The sequence below is a fragment of the Labrus bergylta genome, chromosome 16, assembly GCF_963930695.1.
Source record: "Labrus bergylta chromosome 16, fLabBer1.1, whole genome shotgun sequence".
Lineage (NCBI taxonomy): Eukaryota > Metazoa > Chordata > Actinopteri > Labriformes > Labridae > Labrus > Labrus bergylta.
This window is the reverse complement of record NC_089210.1, coordinates 3,167,658-3,187,793: the sequence shown is the minus strand read 5'-3', so window position 1 is coordinate 3,187,793 and position 20,136 is coordinate 3,167,658. Positions and strand designations below refer to the sequence as shown.

The 20,136-nt window shown below is 42.0% G+C and overlaps 1 protein-coding gene across 1 annotated transcript in view; it reads left to right on the top strand.

Annotated features, from left to right (window-relative positions):
- The window catches only part of grin2ca (glutamate receptor, ionotropic, N-methyl D-aspartate 2Ca), a 69,174-nt gene that overhangs the window by 45,880 nt on the left and 3,158 nt on the right, over nt 1-20,136 (top strand). The window contains exons 5-12 of the mRNA XM_020647290.3: nt 3,011-3,222; nt 9,850-10,018; nt 11,805-11,958; nt 12,135-12,260; nt 13,817-14,046; nt 16,603-16,763; nt 16,874-17,061; nt 19,479-19,711. Coding sequence (XP_020502946.2) covers nt 3,011-3,222; nt 9,850-10,018; nt 11,805-11,958; nt 12,135-12,260; nt 13,817-14,046; nt 16,603-16,763; nt 16,874-17,061; nt 19,479-19,711 — 1,473 coding nt within the window. The remainder of the gene's footprint in view (nt 1-3,010; nt 3,223-9,849; nt 10,019-11,804; nt 11,959-12,134; nt 12,261-13,816; nt 14,047-16,602; nt 16,764-16,873; nt 17,062-19,478; nt 19,712-20,136) is intronic.

Genomic DNA, 20,136 nt, shown 5'->3' with positions numbered 1-20,136 from the left:
TTCACCCCCTTCCAGAATCTCAACTTTGTGCCCGTTCCAGAAACATTTCATTAAAGGTGATTCCTATTCGCGGTTAAATCTCTGAGGCCTCTGGCGTCGTTTCTCTGAGTGAAATCAATTCCACCTCTTGATGCCTTTCAGTGTTCTTATTGTACACATTACAGGGTGGTCACCTTAGCCAGCCTCAGCTTGGCACTGTACAGACTGATGCAATACACTCCTCACCATGTGCAAGTTTGAGCCCGAGTCTTATTTTTCATACTTTCCTCGGCTCTCACAAGCCCTATTCAGACTGCCCGTTCAAAGTGCGATATCCACGCCCCTGTGACGTCTCTCTGTGTAGGCCTTACAGGGGCGAGAGTAAGCTGTCAATCAAACCCAGGTGCTGACCAAACTACTGTACTGAGTTCATTTTAAAAGGCGGATCTCGGCCCACTTTTTTTTTTTTTGTTCTGGTGCGATTTGTTTGTAGTAACAACATGAAGCGACCTCATTCCAACACAAGTGAAGGAAGCAATCACTGTGGGCCTTCTCTGTAGTCATCATGGATGAGTGTGTGTTAAAGACGACAGGCATACCTGTTGGATTTGAAATAATTCAGGTGGATGAGCAGGACGTGGTTTGAGTGCCTTCGCCTGAACTGTTTTCTCCAGTCCATCAACATATTATTTTGGAGCAGCATTTGTACCTCATTTTCAAACATGTATCGTTTGACTACAGGGATGAATGCAAATGATATAAAAACCGATGAGCAGAGACAACACCTTTTCGTCCAGCCGTCTGTCTATTTTAAAATTGGAAAGTGTCTTTGGAGCAACCACAGCCAGGCAGGAGTCAACCTGTTTCTTATACGACTTGATATTCTACCAGTAAGTGACCGTTACACATTTTTGGTCTGCTTGTAAAAGTCCCAATGTATTATAATGTTGTGCAACATTATAATACATTGGTCCATGACTCAGACCAGAGCAAACGAACTAAAGGTGTGAAAACACTCACTTAGAATATCAATCAGAGGCTTTCTGTGGCAAAAACATCGGACATACTTGAGGATTACATTGCAGCCATTCAACCTGTTACATGTTTGCCTTCCAAAGCAACCCTAAAAACAGTTTCACCTCCTTATTTACACATCAAAACAGTTAAAATACGGCCCCAATCAGATATTACTAGAATGTATCTTTAAAGAGCTCCAGTCATCTTATCCAAAGCTGTGTCTGTCTTGTAATTCTTCCCAAGAAAGATAGTGTTCAGCGCATTTTTACAACTTGCTCCAAGATCTAAAAGTCGTGGTATCTCAGGGAGATGGAGTGAGGGGATGACAGGAGAGAGTGGCGACAGAGAAAAGGAGCCCTGGAGGATGATGGGAAGTGTTTCCTGTCACTGCTGTTTACAGCGGCAGGGTGATATATGGCACCGAAAAGCTGCTGTTCTCGGGATGCATATCTGTGAAAAATCACAGCCTCACCGGGAGGTTGCAGACAAGAGAGAAAGATCAAAATAAAGTGTTTTTCTGAAGGATTTTTTCAATATATGTACAATCCAACTCGAGTTACAGTTATTGCATATATTTTTTAAGACACCTTAAGGCAGCTTCTGAATAAAACTCGATGAGAATGTTTCCTCACAACATCGCTTTTTAATTTAATCTAATGTAGAATAAAGGATTTGTTCGTTTTCAAACATGAATGACAAGAAAGATTCTCCACAGCCGAAGAAAGTAATAGGGACATGATGTGTCTCATCCCAGTGTATTTTTCCCCATAATTAGAAATTCTAAATGACTTGCCTGAAAGCCCACGAGCTGAGCGATGTGTGAGCAGCAGGACTGATCAATATGACTGACAGGAGAGAGGAGTAACTCAAACGTCCGCAGAGAATCAGGATATTTGCTCTTTTTTCTCCCCAAAACTCTCTGTTTATATTGAGGTGAGTTGTGCAGACTGAACATCATTGGCCACTTAGCCCTTGTAGAAAGATTTTACTTAGTACTTTGTTTCAGGAATTGATTATTAAAGTTATTTATTTTCAGTCTTCACAAGTTTCAGGTTTCTGTTTTTTTGCAATGAATGTGATGAAAACATTTGAAAAAATGCAGTAAATTGGCGTCTTGTATTTATCATATCAGATATCTCCTCCTTCCAAGCATCCGGTGGAAACAGAAATTAACATAAAATGATGGTTTATGTGGTCAAGCTGTTTAAATAATTGTAGATTGGTGCAGCCGTCTGCAGGTTCTGTAGCTGCTTCCTGTTTTCTGTGAGTGCAAACAAATGTTTGAATCAGCATCTAATCGCCCCGTAGACAGTTAGCGTTCAGTGTTGGTGTTTCTGTAATTGGTCCAAACGGGTCCTCTGCGACCTTCGCCGCTTTATTTCTCTCGCTGATTTCAACAGCCAGAGTCGGGAAGTCGGGACATGTGGAGCGCGCCACTTAACAGGTCACGGCTTCTTTAAACGAGGGAGCTTGCAATGTTTAATTTCAGATCTTGATTGTGCATTCGGTTTGCTTGAACGCCCATTTCCCACACTACATCCAATTAAAATAAGCTAAACTGGTAATGCAGCGAGGGGTTGGAATTGCCTTCATTACGTTGCATGTGTAATTGCACTCTCTTCATTCCAAGTGACCCCCAAATCAATTTCCTGTAAACTGTTGATGAACTGAAGAGCTCCTCGCTGCACCGGGTCCAGGTGCTCCAACAACAGAGACGTGATAAGAGCGTGCGTAGTCAAGGGATAGCACTGTGTTAAGATCTGAGGTTGATAGTCCACTATGTTTCAGAGATGGATGATGGGAAAATGACCAATACTTGACTTTTATTTCTTCTTATGGCAGAGCTTAATAGCATTCTTGCATCCTCAGCTGTTCTTCAATGTGTCTTTTCAAGAATCATTGCTTTCTGCTGAACACTTCAGTGGAATACATAACGGTAACCATCTGGACTTTGGTGCAGAGATTTGTCACCGGTTTCCCCTTGGCTCACCTCTTCTCTTTTCAACACCTACAGGTGGGGAACTACGAGTCGGGCATCCTGCAAATGAGATACCCCGTGTGGCCTCGGTACGGCTCCTACATGGAGCCGGTGTCGGATTACCGGCACCTCACGGTGGCCACGCTGGAGGAGAGACCCTTTGTCATCGTGGAGGCGGTGGACCCTGTGACCGGTACATGCGTTAGCAACACTGTGCCCTGCAGACGGCAGTCCAACAAGACGGAGGCGTAAGTGATGCTGACGTGCACCAACAAATTCTTACTTTTACAGGAAAACAAACTTTAAAAAGGGTAGGGTATCAAGGGTATATTGATACCCTGAGCCTAAAACTGAGGGGCGTTAATATTGTGCAATAATAGTGAACTGCTCAATAAGATCCCAAAGTCAGTAAACTTAGATTAGGGCTAAAAATAGGGCTGAATTGGTGGATATTTATATTAAGTACAAGTCAAAAGGTGTATGTTAGTTTGATGCAGTGTAGTAACGGAAATATCATTAAATTCAGGTTTTGTTTCTCTAAATATTCTATGATGTTGCAAAGATGGATAGAAGTCAAATGGAGCATTTTGAGGTTCTTCTCCACACTTTTAGTCCATCGTATCATCAAATGAAACCCCGTGAAGTCAGCCTCAAGTCAAAGAATTCTGCGTATTCAAACCCACTTGATGTACCAACAGTCCCACATGCGCTCTCACATGTTAACACGCTGAGCTTAATTGATTATGCATCCAACTTCAGAGTGCCATTAGGTGTGAGATTAAGAGGCTCTTCCCCTGCCATTAGCCCCGGCATGGCTTCTTATCACTCAATGAGACGAGATACTCATTAGACTACTTGGCCAGAGTGCAATATCCCAGGGATCAACCTGTGACCCAATCAGGAAAATATATGTGCTGCATGGTGAGGTATCAATTAGATGGGGCGATTAGGCCGTGTCATCAATCCTCAACACCTGCAGACTGATATCGGTGTTCATTAGTGGGGGGAGAGAAGCGCGGCCATTACCCATTACTGACAATGGTGTTAACGAGACGAGGGGAAACGGAAGATGAAGAGCATGTCCCTTCAGTGTTTTGAAGCACCGAGGTGCGTTATCGCTCATGCTGATCAACTCGTCCCCGACAATGTGGAAAGTGTGTTGGACAATGGCAGAAAAAAAATCCGAAGCAGATAAAGTCAATAAGAGGTTCAATGGAGCGATCTGCATTCTGGTCAGCTGAAACAATGACCAATGGATAATACAGTAACAGATAAAACAATGGGGAGACTAAGGCTACATCTATTGATTATGGTTATTAATTGTTAATCCATGTCTTGTTGCTACAATTAGCTGTTGCTGATTTAGTCCATAAAATAACAAATAATGTGAGTGTCGACTACAATTCACAATACCCAAAGTGATGTCTTTAATTTACTTAAAGGAGCAGAATTTAAAGTCAAAAATGTCTACTGAATTAAATCATAAAATGAATCTGTCAACATGAACCACTAAGTGTTTAATCCTTCACTTTCTTCTACAAACTGAGAAGCTGAGATTTGTGTTCTATTATCCTTAATTCAGACTCTACTTTCTTTACACGAATCTCTTCCACTGCCTAATGTTTCCCTGCAGCATCGAAATGCAAGCAACCTCAACTGACATTAGTGCTTTCTAAATGGGGAGTCATTGGTCATGCAGGTTGTCCATTTCGATTCCTCAGCCCCCATCAGGCCCATACATTTAGCCTGCAAAGGCAGCCCGTCTGTGCTGCTCCCTCATTGGCCTTTATGCCACCAGAGCCCAACTCAGACTAAAGCAGCCCAAAGCAGTCGGCAAGATATTCCCCTTTGAGTCGCACATGTTCCTCCAGTGGAATCAGAAATATCCAAAGCTTCCTCACTGCTTTGACACTGCTGACAGACTCTTCTCCCTCAGAGCACACTGGCATAGATTAATTTAGAGGCAATGCCCCGGCGAACGCTGGTATCGACCTGGGAAGATAATGTCATCAAAGATTAGCTGCTTTCAAAGGGAGTTAGATCATAAGTTGATTAAATTAAAGCTGAGACGCGAGTGCAGTGGCCGATGAGCTCCCTTGAGCCTCTGGGCAACAGGGCCGAGAACAAAGCACCAGAAAGCTGCACTTAGCAACTTCAAACTGCCAGATTTCCCAAGATAATGTTTGAAATCTGTAGTAGCTTTAGATTGTGTAATGTGATGTCTGTAAACATACAGTTATGTATATGAGGATGATTTATCCTGACAGGGCAGCAGGTAGTCACACCTTGGATAGAGAATGTACAGACTCCTGCTTATTGCAAGCTTTTCCCAAAAGAATGGAATTCATGTCAGTCCCCCCCCATTCATCCTTTGTTTATCTTAAGAGCTACTTATCCAATTGACTTCACACTGGGTTGTAATATCGCCGAGGGCTGAAATGAGTGCAGCGTGGAGGGTGAAGTTAATCAGGTGAGAGGTTCTTAAGAACACAGCAAGCAGCACTTGCAAAAGCAAAGTGATCGTCTTGTTCTGAATGGACGAGCACAGGACTTCTCAATGGTCATGAATTCAATACCCCAACAAGCCTCCCAACAAAGTGGTTGATGCTAAGATTACTTACAGAAAAGTTAATGATCTAAAATATAACTGATTCTAATCGAACTAAAAAAGCCTCTGCATGTTTCTAATAAACTCCAAAAGCAGAAACGTGCTCAAACTAGGATCAATATTGGAGATGCTTTTGAAAAATGGAGAGAGGTTAGAACACAGAAAGGTTTACAGACCCATGCAGAGCTGGATAAACACTGAAGCTTCATTGTTTGAAACATGGCAACCTGCGTGCACATCGACTCTAGGGAGGAGGGGGCGATGGGAAACGGCTCTTAACAATGTTTGGAGTTTGGACTGCAGTACCCACTTTAAACACTAGGTGTCAGAATCAATACAAGCTAATGCTGAACAATGTTTGTTTTTAAGCCAAGCATTTTCACAGAAGACATTTGGCCTTTTACTGCAGGTAGTTTAATTACAATAGTCCTTAAATCCTATAAATGTAAAATCTCTTTGGAAATTCACATTCAGTGGCGAATATTTCCAGAGATTCTCAAAGTGAGACTCTTTTCGTTTTCTTGAGAGTGGTATCTTGAACCAATGAGTCTCTATCACACAAACACTAGAAGATTAATCTACGCACATGCTGTCACGGTTTAAACAGCATCTTGAGAGCATTTATCCAAGAATGACCAATCTTCCAATAAATAACCTCACACACGATTTAGAAACTATTCCCAAAGACCCACTTGAAGCAATTGGCAGGCGTCTTGGAGCCCAGCCTTGAACCCTGGCAGCTGGTGAGACAGGGGACGCTGGGGCCGCTGTGTTTACTCCTGGTGTGCTGTGGCAGCTTCGTTTTCCTCTAAAGCGTTCATTTGTTTCGGTTTGTTGTGGCCGGGCTCGGTCTGTTCGTCTCATTGCCTCCCCGTCCTGATGTGTGAGTGCAGAGTCCATTAGACCAAAGGGCTGTGGGGGGGGGAGGGTTAGGGGTGACATGTCATTAGTGCTCTCTGCATCTCACCCATGGCTCACTAGTTCACTGCCACATCTCCTCACACGGACGGACCAACGTTTGAGCGCTGTGGAGGTGTGTTTGTTTTGGTTTCCCTGAAAGCAAATGAGCACTCAAACATGTCTGTGTTTCAGACAAAACAGACAACACAAGTTCCTTTATTCTGAATTGAAAAGTTATTCAAGGGAGGTGGGGCGGACTCCTACAGGTCAACAAATCAAATAATCAGTCTGATCACCAGAGGCGGTTTCCATTTTAATTTTTTTCAATCAAATCTGTGAAGTTTTGGTTTTTCAAAGGCTTACCATGTGATTTTCAGAGCAGATTTTCAGACCAAAACAAAGGCTCTCTTTGGACACACCGTTCTTCATCCCTCATCACCCCTCTCCCGCGTCTCTCCACACTTCCCTCACCCTCCTATTGTGTTAGGAGGCAGAGAGGGGCGGCAGACAAGTGCTGATAAGACATCTGAAGACATCTTGTCCACCATCAATTTCAAAAAACGATTTGCATCTCAAAGTTGACTGGTTGTCGCATGCTGGTCTCATAGGCCAAAATAAATCCTTCCTTTGGTTTGGAAAGTCTCTTGGTTCTCCTTCAGTTTTACTCTTGTAATCACACTCCGTTACCATGCCCCTAGAAACATGCATCCATCCATCCATCCCCCCCCCCCATCCATCACTACCTCCCTAGCAGGAACCTTTTGGTAAAATACAGTCTGGTCCCTGCTGTGGAATATGAACTCAATGCATCCTTACTCCCTAAGGAAAGATCCCCTTGGTTGAAAGGATCCCATGAAAGGAAGCTATAGGGATACGATGTGTGGATCTTGATTAAATCCTACGACTTAAACAGTGCAGAAATCAAACGACATGATTTAAGCAGAGTCATGGCCCAACGCAAACTAGGAGTCAAAATCCCAGAGGCAACACAACTACTTAATGTGTCACAGTAAGTCTGATATGGTGAAGGCAGCCTCTTTTGCCTAACATGTTCTAGGATGTGTTCAGTGATGTTGGCAGATAGAAGCAGCGAGCGCACTTTCATGCATGAATTGAAGCACACACTGAGACGGAGCAATCCAGCCTGTTTTCTGTTTTCTTTTTGGCGTCTACTTCCTCTAAATCAGATCAGAGTGAAAGTTTTACAAGGCAGCAGTCTCTGTGTTTTTCTGCCTGACTCACATCACTGGCGTCATCCTGTTAATGTGAAACTGAAGGACGTTTTCATCCCCCTTGTTCTTGGAAATCCTTCTGATAAGTAAGGGGAATTGATTTTCAACCCCTTACGTCAGCTTCTTTTACTTGGTATGCTGAGCCCCAGACTGACAGTTTAGCTTCTGCTGCGTGCTCGGCCTGAAGATCAGAGCTGTTGTGCGAGCAGGGCACGCCGCGTCTCGTAGTCAGGGTCACTGGGGCAGTTGGGCGTGTGGTTGGTATTACACAGGCCAGTGTCCTAATTAACACAGTTTAGCATTCTGTAGTACACGCACCTTATCAAAGTCTGGGTATTTCAATGATTACTCTTAGGACGAGAGGGAAATGTGAGCACGCGGGGGAGGGGGAGGGAGTGTAGGAAATACTTGTAATATGCAAAGTGAAACCTGCGCTATAGGATGCTGCCATTGGCGAGAATTTGCCCAAGCAGATCTGAATATTAAACACTTTCTCTGACCACAGCTCATCAAAGTCATGATGTGTATAGTACGTTGTATTGCTAAGGTTTACGACCACAACGGTGTAGGTGTACGATGGCATACAGACACTGTTATACAGTCAAGGGCTTTTTTTCTACTCTTCAGGTAACATTTTAGTACAGGTTCGAGGCCAAGTTGCCATCATCAGCTCCATATAATCCAGCAATGAGTTTCACTCTTCCCTGCCATTGTTTCCTTGTGATTAATTTGTGTCGGATTTGTTTTGGTGGGCCCAGCTGTCAGTCCATCTGTCGGGGCCGTGACACAATGTGCGAGACTGCGGAGCTCTATCTCTACATACCTCCCGCAAACCCCAAACCTCCTGAATGTTTCCTGACGTCAGAGCCCCAGCTTTACATGTCAAGGAGATGACTCCTCTGCTCCTGATCGCAGACAGCCACAGCACTTATTTGTCATTAACTTTAGTCGCACTTGAAACTCTTACAGCTAGCCGCTTCCTGTGGCTACTTTTGTTTCAATGTCATCACACTTTTGAAATGCTTGTGGTCTGTGTTTGTTGAGGTGTTGATTGTAAAACAAGGTCATATTTTACTGCATTGCATACTGAAAAAAACAAAAACTGAGGTATTGAATTGGCAATTATATCAAAAAAAGTAAACATGTAAAATTGGGGCTTCTCCTCGTGGATGTGTGGGTTCTCAGCGGGCTTCCTCCCACAGTCCAAAGACATATTTGTTGGGTTAATTGGTGACTAAAATTGTCAAAATAGGTGTGAATGTGAGTGAGGCTGGTTGTCTGTCTCTACATGTCAGCCCTGTGATTGACTGGTGAACTGGGATCTGGGATCAGCTCCAGCTCCCTGACAACCCAGAACGGGAAAAGGTGGTATAGATAATCGATGGATAAATACTGAAAAAACTAAAAGGAAAAAAGTATGAAAATAAGAAATGTGTTAAATCAGAAATATCCTTTCAGTGATAACTGTGGGGTAACTTTAATGTATTACAGGCTTTTCCATCTTGTTCATGGTTCTGCTTTAACCTCGTAGTGCTCCTTTTATTTTTGGAGGATGCTCGGTTTTGTAAAGCAGCGTTGTCTTGTAATCCCTTGTTGAACTGTTCAACCTTGCTCGACTCAACTTCCTTCTAATCCACGCTGACCTTAACAGAAAAGCAGGCTAACATTTTTTTCATCTTTTTTAGAACTCAAAGTTTAGTTTTTATTTAAATTGAGTTCATGACGGGGGGTCGGGCAAATCTTAACATAAAACAATGTTTCCACTGCGACTAAAGCATGGTGAATTTGAGTGAGTGGACTTCCAGGTAAATGTAAGGCTCTCCTCTCTACTGATATCAACAAGTCGGTCAATATTTCCATTTTCTCGATTATAAAGATCCTTGGTTTTATTGGTATTTCCATATATTCAATATAAATGATTGTGAAAATAATTGCTGATTTCCTTCCAATTGATAACATATAATGGGAGTTTAATAGCATCATCTATAACAATGAAAAGTGAGCAGAAACAAGAGTGTAAAGAAACCAGTTTTAAAAGAGATAGAGCGTGACCTCTTAAAAAGGATCTTACTGTAGAAAAATCTTAATTTGATTATGAATTCATCTTTCTTCTTGTCTGTTGTTGTCTCTTCAAGAATTGTGGGTCACACTGAGCCGTACACCAAGCTGTGCTGTAAGGGCTTCTGCATAGACATCCTGAAGAAGTTATCCCGCAACATCAAGTTTTCCTACGACCTCTACCTGGTCACCAACGGCAAACACGGCAAGCTGGTGCGAGGCATCTGGAACGGGATGATCGGGGAGGTAAGAAGTACCAACAGCTGGTTGGGACGAAAGGGGAAAAAATGGCTCCCGATTGATGCAATTTTTGAGATGTAATTCCATACCATGGTAAAGTGTATTTTTCATATTATGTGACCTTTAAATGCAAGTTTTTGTCGACTGAGTCTGGTGGCTTTGAAGACTCATTTAAAGCCTTTACGTAGTTTTGGATAAAAGCATTTTACTGGTTAACAAAAAGGTCTATGTAGTGCTGTCAGTAACTTGAATTACAGTTTTAGCCAATCAAAAACAAAGACGAGAGTAACTTCTAGTGGACCCATTTTCATTGGGACCAAAGAGCAAGTTGCAGCCACGACTACCTGTTTTGAAACTGCAATTTGATGCAATCCCCAGCAGTGAATCCTATATAGTTTATATATATATATATATATATATATATATATATATATATATATATATATATATATAAATAAATATGTGAATTTTGCACCATTGTGGTATAAAAAATCAAATTGTAGATGTTCGATCAAGCTCTTCCAAGTGATTGTAAAATTGTGTGTACCAACAGAGAAATTGGAGTGAAAACCGTTTTACTACCAACGTAAAAGATGAAAATCCATCTGAATATTGATTCATGAGTATTTGAACAGGTACCAAGGTCACTGTGTTGGCTGAAGGAGGGACTGTAGAACAGAAAGGAGGAGTGGGTGTCCTCGTGAATAATCTCCACAGTCCCCCTGGCCGGCCCTCCTCTTGAGGAATTGGTGTATGCAGCATTACTTTACCTTTTTTATTTTTTTATTTTTATTTTTTCACAAAAAGAGGAAGGCTATTGTGCTCAATGAGGCATCGACCTCCATAGGAGAGCTAATGGCTTGCATGAGGCGGAGTGTCTGGAATGTAAATCTACCGGCTCTCCATCAGTATGATAAACTGTGGCACACAGGGCTGGGAAAAAAAAAAATCAGTCATGAAGAGAGTTCAAACCATTCAGGTGGACTCTGAGGCGCTCAACATCGAGCCCTACCAATATGGGAATTTTGACACCAAAGACGGATTTTAATTATATATTCTCCTTATTCTCTGCCCTTTCCAAAATGTTGACCAATTTACTCTGACATCCCGTGCAGGATGGGAAGCTAATATTCTGTTATAATGTTCTAGTCATGGTGTCAAATTATTAACAAGTCCTGGTGAACTTTATAGAAAACGTATTTCTACATTATCAGATACCCATGTACCTAACACTGACATTCTGCTAAATATGCTGCAGACAGTGCTGATATCAACACCTACTGGAAAACTACCCCAATACCTTCTTTCTGTACATTATCAGCAAAAACAAATACATACTATGAATCAGTCAAACTGGAATTCAAAAAGTATAAAATCAAAGTATCACTCCTTTTAAGCCAAAGCACCACTGACCTTTAGCTTAAGCAACCAGTTCCACTTCCTGCATGTAATATTTGTCAGCAGACATCTTATGCAATAGGCATTATGCTATATGCTGCAATACTTTGTAAAGGATTAGCGCTGGATTAGAAGGTGAATCATGCTTTACGATGCATTGTTGTAACTCCAGATCACAATAGAATAGGCTTTTGAGTTGCGTCCATCTGGAGGAAGCAGACAGTAGATCACTTGAGGGACAGAGGCCGAGTGTGTTGACATCACAGAGAGATGAGATTTATCTCAAAGGTCAGCGTGGACGTTAAGTGGCCGTTCAAACACTGTCAAAGCATTAAAGAAAAAGAAAAAACATCTGTTTGCATTTTTGATCTTACAAATTGATCTCCCGCCACAGGTGTTCTACAAACGAGCCGACATGGCCATCGGCTCTCTGACCATAAACGAAGAGCGCTCTGAGATTATTGATTTCTCCGTGCCATTTGTGGAGACGGGGATCAGCGTGATGGTGGCCAGGAGCAACGGGACCGTCTCACCGTCAGCCTTTTTAGGTGAGAAACTCCTCTGTGCTCCTTTGGAACGTGGACACTTGAATAGAAAAGTTATTCAAGCTTGTTTTTGTTTTGGTTTGTTCAGTTAGATTATTATTCCTCCCAAGGCTCTTCCTCTTTTTTAATATCTTTCTCTTGCCTGATTTTTTTCCCTCCGTTTCCTCTGATCCCTGCAGAACCGTACAGTCCAGCAGTCTGGGTGATGATGTTCGTCATGTGTCTGACCGTTGTAGCCATCACAGTCTTCGTCTTTGAATACTGCAGTCCAGTCGGGTACAACCGCAGCCTGGTCACCGCCAAAGGTGAGTGCCATTTTTCTCTGTCTCTGCATACCTACACTGATTGGCATGCAATGTGTTTCTACAAAATGATGAAATGTAGACTAACATCATTTCTGTCCATCATGCACCATGCAGTTTTAGGTTTACAGACCAATGCAGAGATGCTAAACACTGAAGCTTCATTGTCCACCACATGACAACCTGCACGAGCGTCGACTCTAGAGAGGAGGGGGCGGGGGGAGACAGCTCTCTCTAATGTTTTGAATTTGGACTGCAGTACCCATTTTAAACACTAGGTGTCAGAGTTACATACTGCTCCTTTAAAGTGTCAGTTCAATACCCTATTGCATACAGTATGCATATTTATTAACTTTTTATGTAACAGTTTTCTTCCTTTATTTTATGGTGCTATAATATTGACTTTTGTTTTTGTTCAATTGCATAATAGAGAAAAAAAGAGCAGTAAATGATATCGTGCTTAAATTCATCGTCTTATTTCTGACGTTCCTGCACACACACACACAGAGAGAGGCCCCTCGTAAGGCTCTTGAGGGGCTTTAGAGAACAGGTGAAATTCCAAGCCTATTTACAGCAAGCACATATTGGATCAATGCCTGGAAAATTGAGATAGTGCAGTTTCATCTCTGAGACGTGTGCTCCATGAGATATCTAATAATGGATGGAGAAAGGCCAAAGGGGGCTGCACTCACCGCTCTGCTACTCGTCTTTGTTTGGATGCATTTTAGGATGAGTCAAAAAGATGATGCCAGAATATTTTGCAAGGTCAAACAGGGCCTGTTTTTAATCATCATATCAGCGAGACTACAAATCTCTTGTAGATATTTTGGTGAGAAATGTTTCAAGTGGACGGATTTATCTTTTGCGACCACCAAACAAGACAGCTGCTTCACGACGTTCCAGTAAACGATGTCTTATTGTTAATCATTTAGACTGACATATTCTAATGTGCATGAAAAAAATCAACCCCACCAACATTAATCATGATTCAGATTTGTGAAAATAGAATCATATTTTTTCAAGTCTGTCCACAAGACGAGGCAAGAAAACGCAACTTTTAGAATGCTTGTTTTTTGAGTGAGGTTTGGTTAAAGGTCACATATTATGCAAAACACACTTCACCATGTTTCTCTAACACTAATATGTGTCCCCAGTCTGTTATCAAACCCCCCAATTATGAGAAAATGTGTGCTCAAACAGACTTTGAAAAGCACAAGTCTGTCAGTTTTGGCGTCATTCACATCAAATCGTTAGCATCGCCCGGTGAAAATATCTTTCTTTTTACATCTTTGCATCGATTTTGGTTGTAATTTTGAAAATGATTCACCTACTTTTGGTCAAGGCACATCTTTACAGTGCTATAATATCACAATGGTTAACATTCAAAGCTGTAGACCTCTTCATGTTTTCTATTTACTGCAAATTTTGAAAGTTGTTTTTGGAAAGATGCTATAAAACGTCAAGTTCAAGAAGTCAATTATAGACTTTTTTTGGTCCTTTGGGTATTAAAGCTGCATGTTCTGTGACTTATATGGAGTCCTGTCCGCTCTTACCCGTAGACCCCGGAGGCCCCACCTTCACCATTGGGAAGTCAGTGTGGCTGCTGTGGGGAATCGTCTTCAACAACTCAGTCCCCATCGAGAATCCAAAGGGCACCACCAGTAAGATCATGGTCCTGGTCTGGGCTTTCTTCGCCGTCATCTTCCTCGCCTCCTACACAGCCAACCTCGCCGCCTTTATGATCCAGGAGCAGTACATCGACACGGTCTCTGGACTGAGCGACAAAAAGGTACAGAGCGCCGTCGCTGTCATTGACAGTGCTGCTGTGTGTGTGTGTGTTTGTGTTGTTGGAGCGTGTTTGCTGTGTTTGATGTTCAGCTTAGGAAAAAACACAAAGTGGTCTATTTTTGGGTGTGTAAACAGCGTGTGGTCGAGATATGAAGGCGACTATCCAGAAGAGACAAAGTCATGGCTGTGACTTTTCACTCTCCTACAAAAAAGGGTTCATAGACTAAGTTGGGGAAATTTAATTACATCCCCGGACTCTTTAGCTTGGGATGTATGTGAAAAGCTTTGAAATGTAATACATCAGTGGATTTTGGTGGGGGGCAGACAGTGGTTATGAATTCTCGTATTATCTTATGCATATTTGTCCAGCCTGAGGATCTGTTTAAAGGAGTATTGACAGCGAAATCCGTGTTAAACCGCCCAGCACAAGAAAATGTTTTTTTTTGCTCGCAGGCAACTGAAGGGATTAAAGAGGCATTTGAGGAAAAAGACCAAGCTGTCCAAATGCTCATTATCATTCAGGCAAAGTCGTTTACAACTCTCGGCCTCATTATACATTAAGTCTGCGAGGCAGGGTAAAGACAGAGAAAGACGTTCTGACAGCAGAGAACATAGGTTATTGAGGAGCGTTCTGTAAGGTGGCGTGGAGAGAACGGGGGGAGGGGGTTGAACTGCTGTTAGTCCAGCTGTGCTAAAGCCCCTCAGGTTAAGTAAATGTAAATGAGGAACAAGATGAAGGCACAGAAAAGTGACCTTGTATCAGAGGAGGGAGTGATGAAGACGAGCGGGGCTCTGATGTAAAGGCGGATGATTACCTCCACCCTCCTGAGCGGACACTTCACTTAAACGAGAAGTCCTTGTGACGGGGTAACATATCATGTTAGCTCTGACATGGACCGACCTCCTTCAATTTATTAGTGTCCAATCCACATCACGTAGTACCCCCATAGACTGTACAGTATATAAACATGAACATAGTCTTATGGACGTCACCCACTGGTTTCTGAAGCAAACTTTTCTGAAGCCCATCAGTCTGTGGTGGTTGCCATATTGGAAATGCTGTCTCAAACTAACTTTTGATTAAACGTAGTGGCAGGTGAAGACGTGGGGCTGTCTGACAAACAGCTACAACGCACCCGCCTGTCAATCAGCTCAGCCACGCCCCTTTTTATCAGAATCAGAATCGGGGTTTATTGCCAAGTACATTTACACATACAAGGAATGTATGGTGTATTGGTGTTAAACAATTAACAAGGAAATAACGCAGAACTAGCAACAACTTAAATAATACAGTATAGGAAGCTATTACAATATATATAATATAATTTAAAAAATTAAAATATAAAAAATAAAAAATAAAAAATAAAAAATAAAAAACACAAAACACAAAATGTACAAAAGTTACCATGTAGGAGCTGTGCAGTGGAATGTTCCTATTGTAAGGTATGAGGACCCAAAATAATGCAAGCGGCATAGAGCATGCTCTGTTGGTAACAAAGACATTCTGATGGTCTCCTTTTTCATTTGGAGGAAGAATATGCACACCCATGTAAAGCAGAAATCTGCAGTATATCATCAATATCTCACTGAGTCATGACTGTGTGCTGTGCAGAACATAAAGGGGCCCTCAGGGACACATTTTGTGATTCGGGGCTCTTCATATAAACTCGACCTTGTTAAGACAACTCAAGGTTTTACATCAGATTGCAGCAGCGGTCTGCTCCATTTTCCAAGACGTCCTGTCATGATATTACCTTTTACCTTTTCTCACACACACAAAAACTTCAGCACAAATTGTCCCCCAGCAGCTGAGGCACTCGGAACATATTTGAATAAGGTTAATGAAAAAGTGCTATTCTGTCGATTGCATTGTCGCCCCATTCCACTTCCTGTCCTCACGGCTAATTAAAAGGCATATAGAGCTGCCAAATGCAAGTTAATTTCTAACTGCAGACAAGGAAAGGATAAAAAATGTGGAAATCTTTGCACAGTGAGTCTTGATTATTGTGGCCCCAGATTGTTAGGTGTGTAAATTAACAGATAAAGAGCCAGCAGGATGAGTAGCACTAAATCCCTAAGAAATGGATTCAGTTTTTCTAATGCATGGGACACAAATAACGGCTGTAATAACGTCTGAAAAGCAACCAGGAGGGTATTAGGACACACTGGATCTGAAGGCGTGCACTTACATGGTGGTTGTAGAGGGATGCAGGATATTCTTAACACCCTGTTGTGTGCATATGCAGCGTCAGCATTACAGAAAGTTAAAGTCAGGTAGAAAATCTTGAGACCGTCATGATGCAACTTCTTTTGTTTCTTCGTACAAACGGAGAACTTGCAGGGTTCTCATTTTCCAAAACTGTTACTACAAGAATTATTTCTGATATAACATTACACCATTACACCATGTTTCCTCTTCCAGTATCCTGCAGCACTCCGCAGTTTTAATGACTGGGGAAAATAATTGAAATATTATGCAATTTATATGCAATTGCATGTGTTGTCATCACAACATCCCCGACTCTGTCATCGACTCTTTTTCCATCTCTCTCGACAGTTTCAAAAGCCACAGGAGCAGTACCCTCCGTTCCGCTTTGGTACGGTCCCAAATGGCAGCACTGAGCGCAACATAAGGAGTAACTACCCAGAGATGCACTCCCACATGGTCAAATACAACCAGAAGGGGGTGGAGGATGCCCTAAACAGCCTCAAAACAGGGTAGGTGGCTGCCAATGATCACATCGTGTTTAAAGCAGGACGGAGAAGCGGAGCCAAACAGTGTTTTAACATTCGAGTAAAATAACCACCTCTTCTTGTAACCCTGCTAGGAAACTGGATGCCTTTATCTACGATGCTGCTGTGCTGAATTACATGGCTGGCAAAGACGAGGGCTGCAAGCTGGTGACCATTGGCAGTGGGAAAGTGTTTGCTACCACTGGTTATGGCATCGCCCTGCAGAAGGATTCACGCTGGAAACGGCCCATCGACCTGGCCCTGCTTCAGTTCCTGGCTGATGGTAAATTCCTCACATAAATACACTAGATGTCAGAAGTCACTGAATATTTAGCAGTAATGCTTTAAAAGCCGTATTTGCAAGTTTTCCATTAAAGCTAAAACGGGAATGAACGGAGAGGCAGAGACGTTTAGTGTCTCATAAGAGTTCGTAATGTATCATGTGATGATAGAATTGAAGCTGTAAAGGGAGAAAATGGGAAAATAGGGTACAAAACATTATTACAGTTAAATTCATAGGAATGAGAGACACGCCATAAATGCATGTTAATGAAACTCAGATGTGACACTTATTCTGCTCGGCTGAGCTCCGCAGGGGAAGTCATTTCAAAGCCTTTGGCAAAAGCCTGGTCACCTTTGGCAGAACGATGCAACGAATGGAAAGAAGGAATAACAGTGAGAGGACTGACGCCAAGTGCTGTGATTTGTTTCCCCTCATAGACTAAAAGCAGCTACAAAGTGCTATCTAGACAAAGAAGGTATTATCCTTTGAGGTGACAAGTTAGAAAACTGTAAGAAATTACACAAAAAAGACCGGAGAAAGTATTCTCTTAGGGGTAGTGAAACCTTGGATATCCAGCGATGAAATATCCAAGATGTTCCCACTGATCTTTGTTTTATGAGAGGACGGCTTGGTGGATTTAAAAAATAATCATTTTAGGCCATTTTTGCCTGCATTAGATATGACTGCTAAAGAGATAGAGAGAGGTATTGTTTAAAGGAGAGAGCAGGGGATGACATGAAGCAAAGGTCAAAGGTCGGATTCAAACCAACTGCCGCTGAGACAATGACTATAGCCTCTGTGTACATAACCAATAGGCTACCTAAGCGTGATTGGTTTTGACAATGAAAATAATCAAAACTGGGGCGCTGAGGGCCGAGCGGTTAGTTTGCGAGCCTCGTGTAAGGGAGGCTGGGTTCAAGTCCGACATGCAAGTCATTCCCAACTCTCCGATTTCACTCTATCCACTGTCCTATCTAAATAAAGGCAAAGTACATCTTTAAAATAAAAATAGTAATCGAAGAACGATAAAATGGGTTTCCAACCTGCTGGACGACGACCTCCAAGAGTAGAAGGAAATATCTGAAGGTTCACGAGACGTTAAACACGAACAGACAACAGAAAGAAAACAACCCCATCTCCTAGAAGTAACCTTTATATATTACCTCATTATTTTCCCACTCACACTTTAGTGGCAAATGTAATCACTACCTGGATTATATTCATGGTCAATGTTTGTTGAGTGCTATCTTCATGTGCCAGAATCCGAGGGAGGAGGAGGTTGGAATGGATGGTGGTTTAAACAAAGTGCATGACTTCTACGTTGGTGGTGAGGGTCACTTCAGATGTCCTTATGTCCCAAACCTGGAACCATTATCTTCCCTCACTTTAACCAGATGCTGTTTGGAAGTTTGAAAGTGCTTTAGTCAGTCAAAGGGTTATTGTGATACAAATTTGTAGTGATTTCAAACTCCTGAAAACCCCTGAAGTTTGCGGAACGAGCTGAATGTGTGAACGCAAACAGCCAAAAATTTAACTCAAACATTTTCCTGAGTTTCTCCTGCCAACCCCGTAGAATATTTTCCGCAAGTTAGCTGATGTGAGAACGCAGCAGGGTGTGATCAGGAGAATTCACCTCGAGTGGCCCCTTAATACGATTACCCAGATGCAGTTTTGATAGCCTCCATGAATACTTGATAAATAATGAACTTAAAAGAAAAGTAACTTAAATGCAACTTCCTTTCTTAAATGTGGCACTTGAATCATTGGAAACATAAACACAAAATAAATGTGTTTTCTAAACTACATTCCTGCCTCATATGTTATTCCTCCTTTAGCACCAAAAAAGCAAGCAAGAGACTGTCCTAGGGGGTCTTCCTTTACCCGCTCAAGCTCTTCCGCTGCATAAGCAGTTAAAGAGCTGCAGCCCTCTTTCCTGCTAAAGCTCGCTCTAAGGAATAAGGATGTTTGTGGAAATGGTTCGGCCCACTGGGAAAGGCTTGCAATGTGTTGCTGAAGATTGCAGGGAGTAATACTTGGTGGCCTAAAGAGTAAAAAAAAAAAAAAAAAAGAATGTCCACACTATCATATCATAAGTGGGATCAAGGAGTCATTGGTAAAAAATAAATAAAAATGTTAGCTATGTTTGAAAATGTGAGAATCTGAGATCTAGCTTTGTAGCAGCCATTATTTTTCTTTCTTCAAGCAACAACTGATTTCTAATTAAAAGTTTAATAAGTGGCAAAGATTGGGTTTTGTACTAAATCACAAAGAGCTTAGTTATGTGTGAGATTCTCATGACTCTCATTTCATAAAAAGGTGTGACGGTGTTTCATTACTATCTCAATCTCAAAGTCCCCAAAATGAATGAAGCCTAACGTCATGCATATCAATCTGTAATCTGTGCTCCTCTCTCGCAGGCGACACACAGAAGCTGCAGACCGTCTGGCTCACGGGGATCTGCCGTAATGAGAAGAAAGAGGTGATGAGCAGCAAGCTGGACATCGACAACATGGCGGGGGTCTTCTACATGCTGCTCGTGGCCATGGGCCTGAGCCTGCTGGTCTTCGCCTGGGAACATCTGCTCTATTGGAAGCTGCGGCATTCGGTCCGCAAATCGGAAAGCTTAGATTTCCTCCTGGCTATCAGTAGAGTAAGTAAAAACTTTCTAAACTGTAATAATCAAAGTATTAAGAGAACAAGGTCTCTTCTATGTGGAGTCAAAGTCACTCAAATGCAATAGAAGTAACAGACAGAAGTTAAAAAGTAATATGCAACAGCCTTGCTGCAGAAAAGTTTCCTTCTGAGAATCCTTTAAACATACCATTAAGAGATATTAGAAATGCTGTAGGTCATATGAGTACACACCCACATAGTTTAAGGGCATCAACAATATAAAAACTAGAGTACAATAAAATGAGATTAAAGCAATAAAAAGAACGTCAGGGATACTTGCTGAGATATTCTGATCCTGCAGAAATTGAATTTAAATTGTCCCATTAAAAAAAACCTTCATCTGTCGGCTGTCGACGCCCGTCAGAGGAGAGATTTAGCATTCCGAGCAGATGCACAATTTGA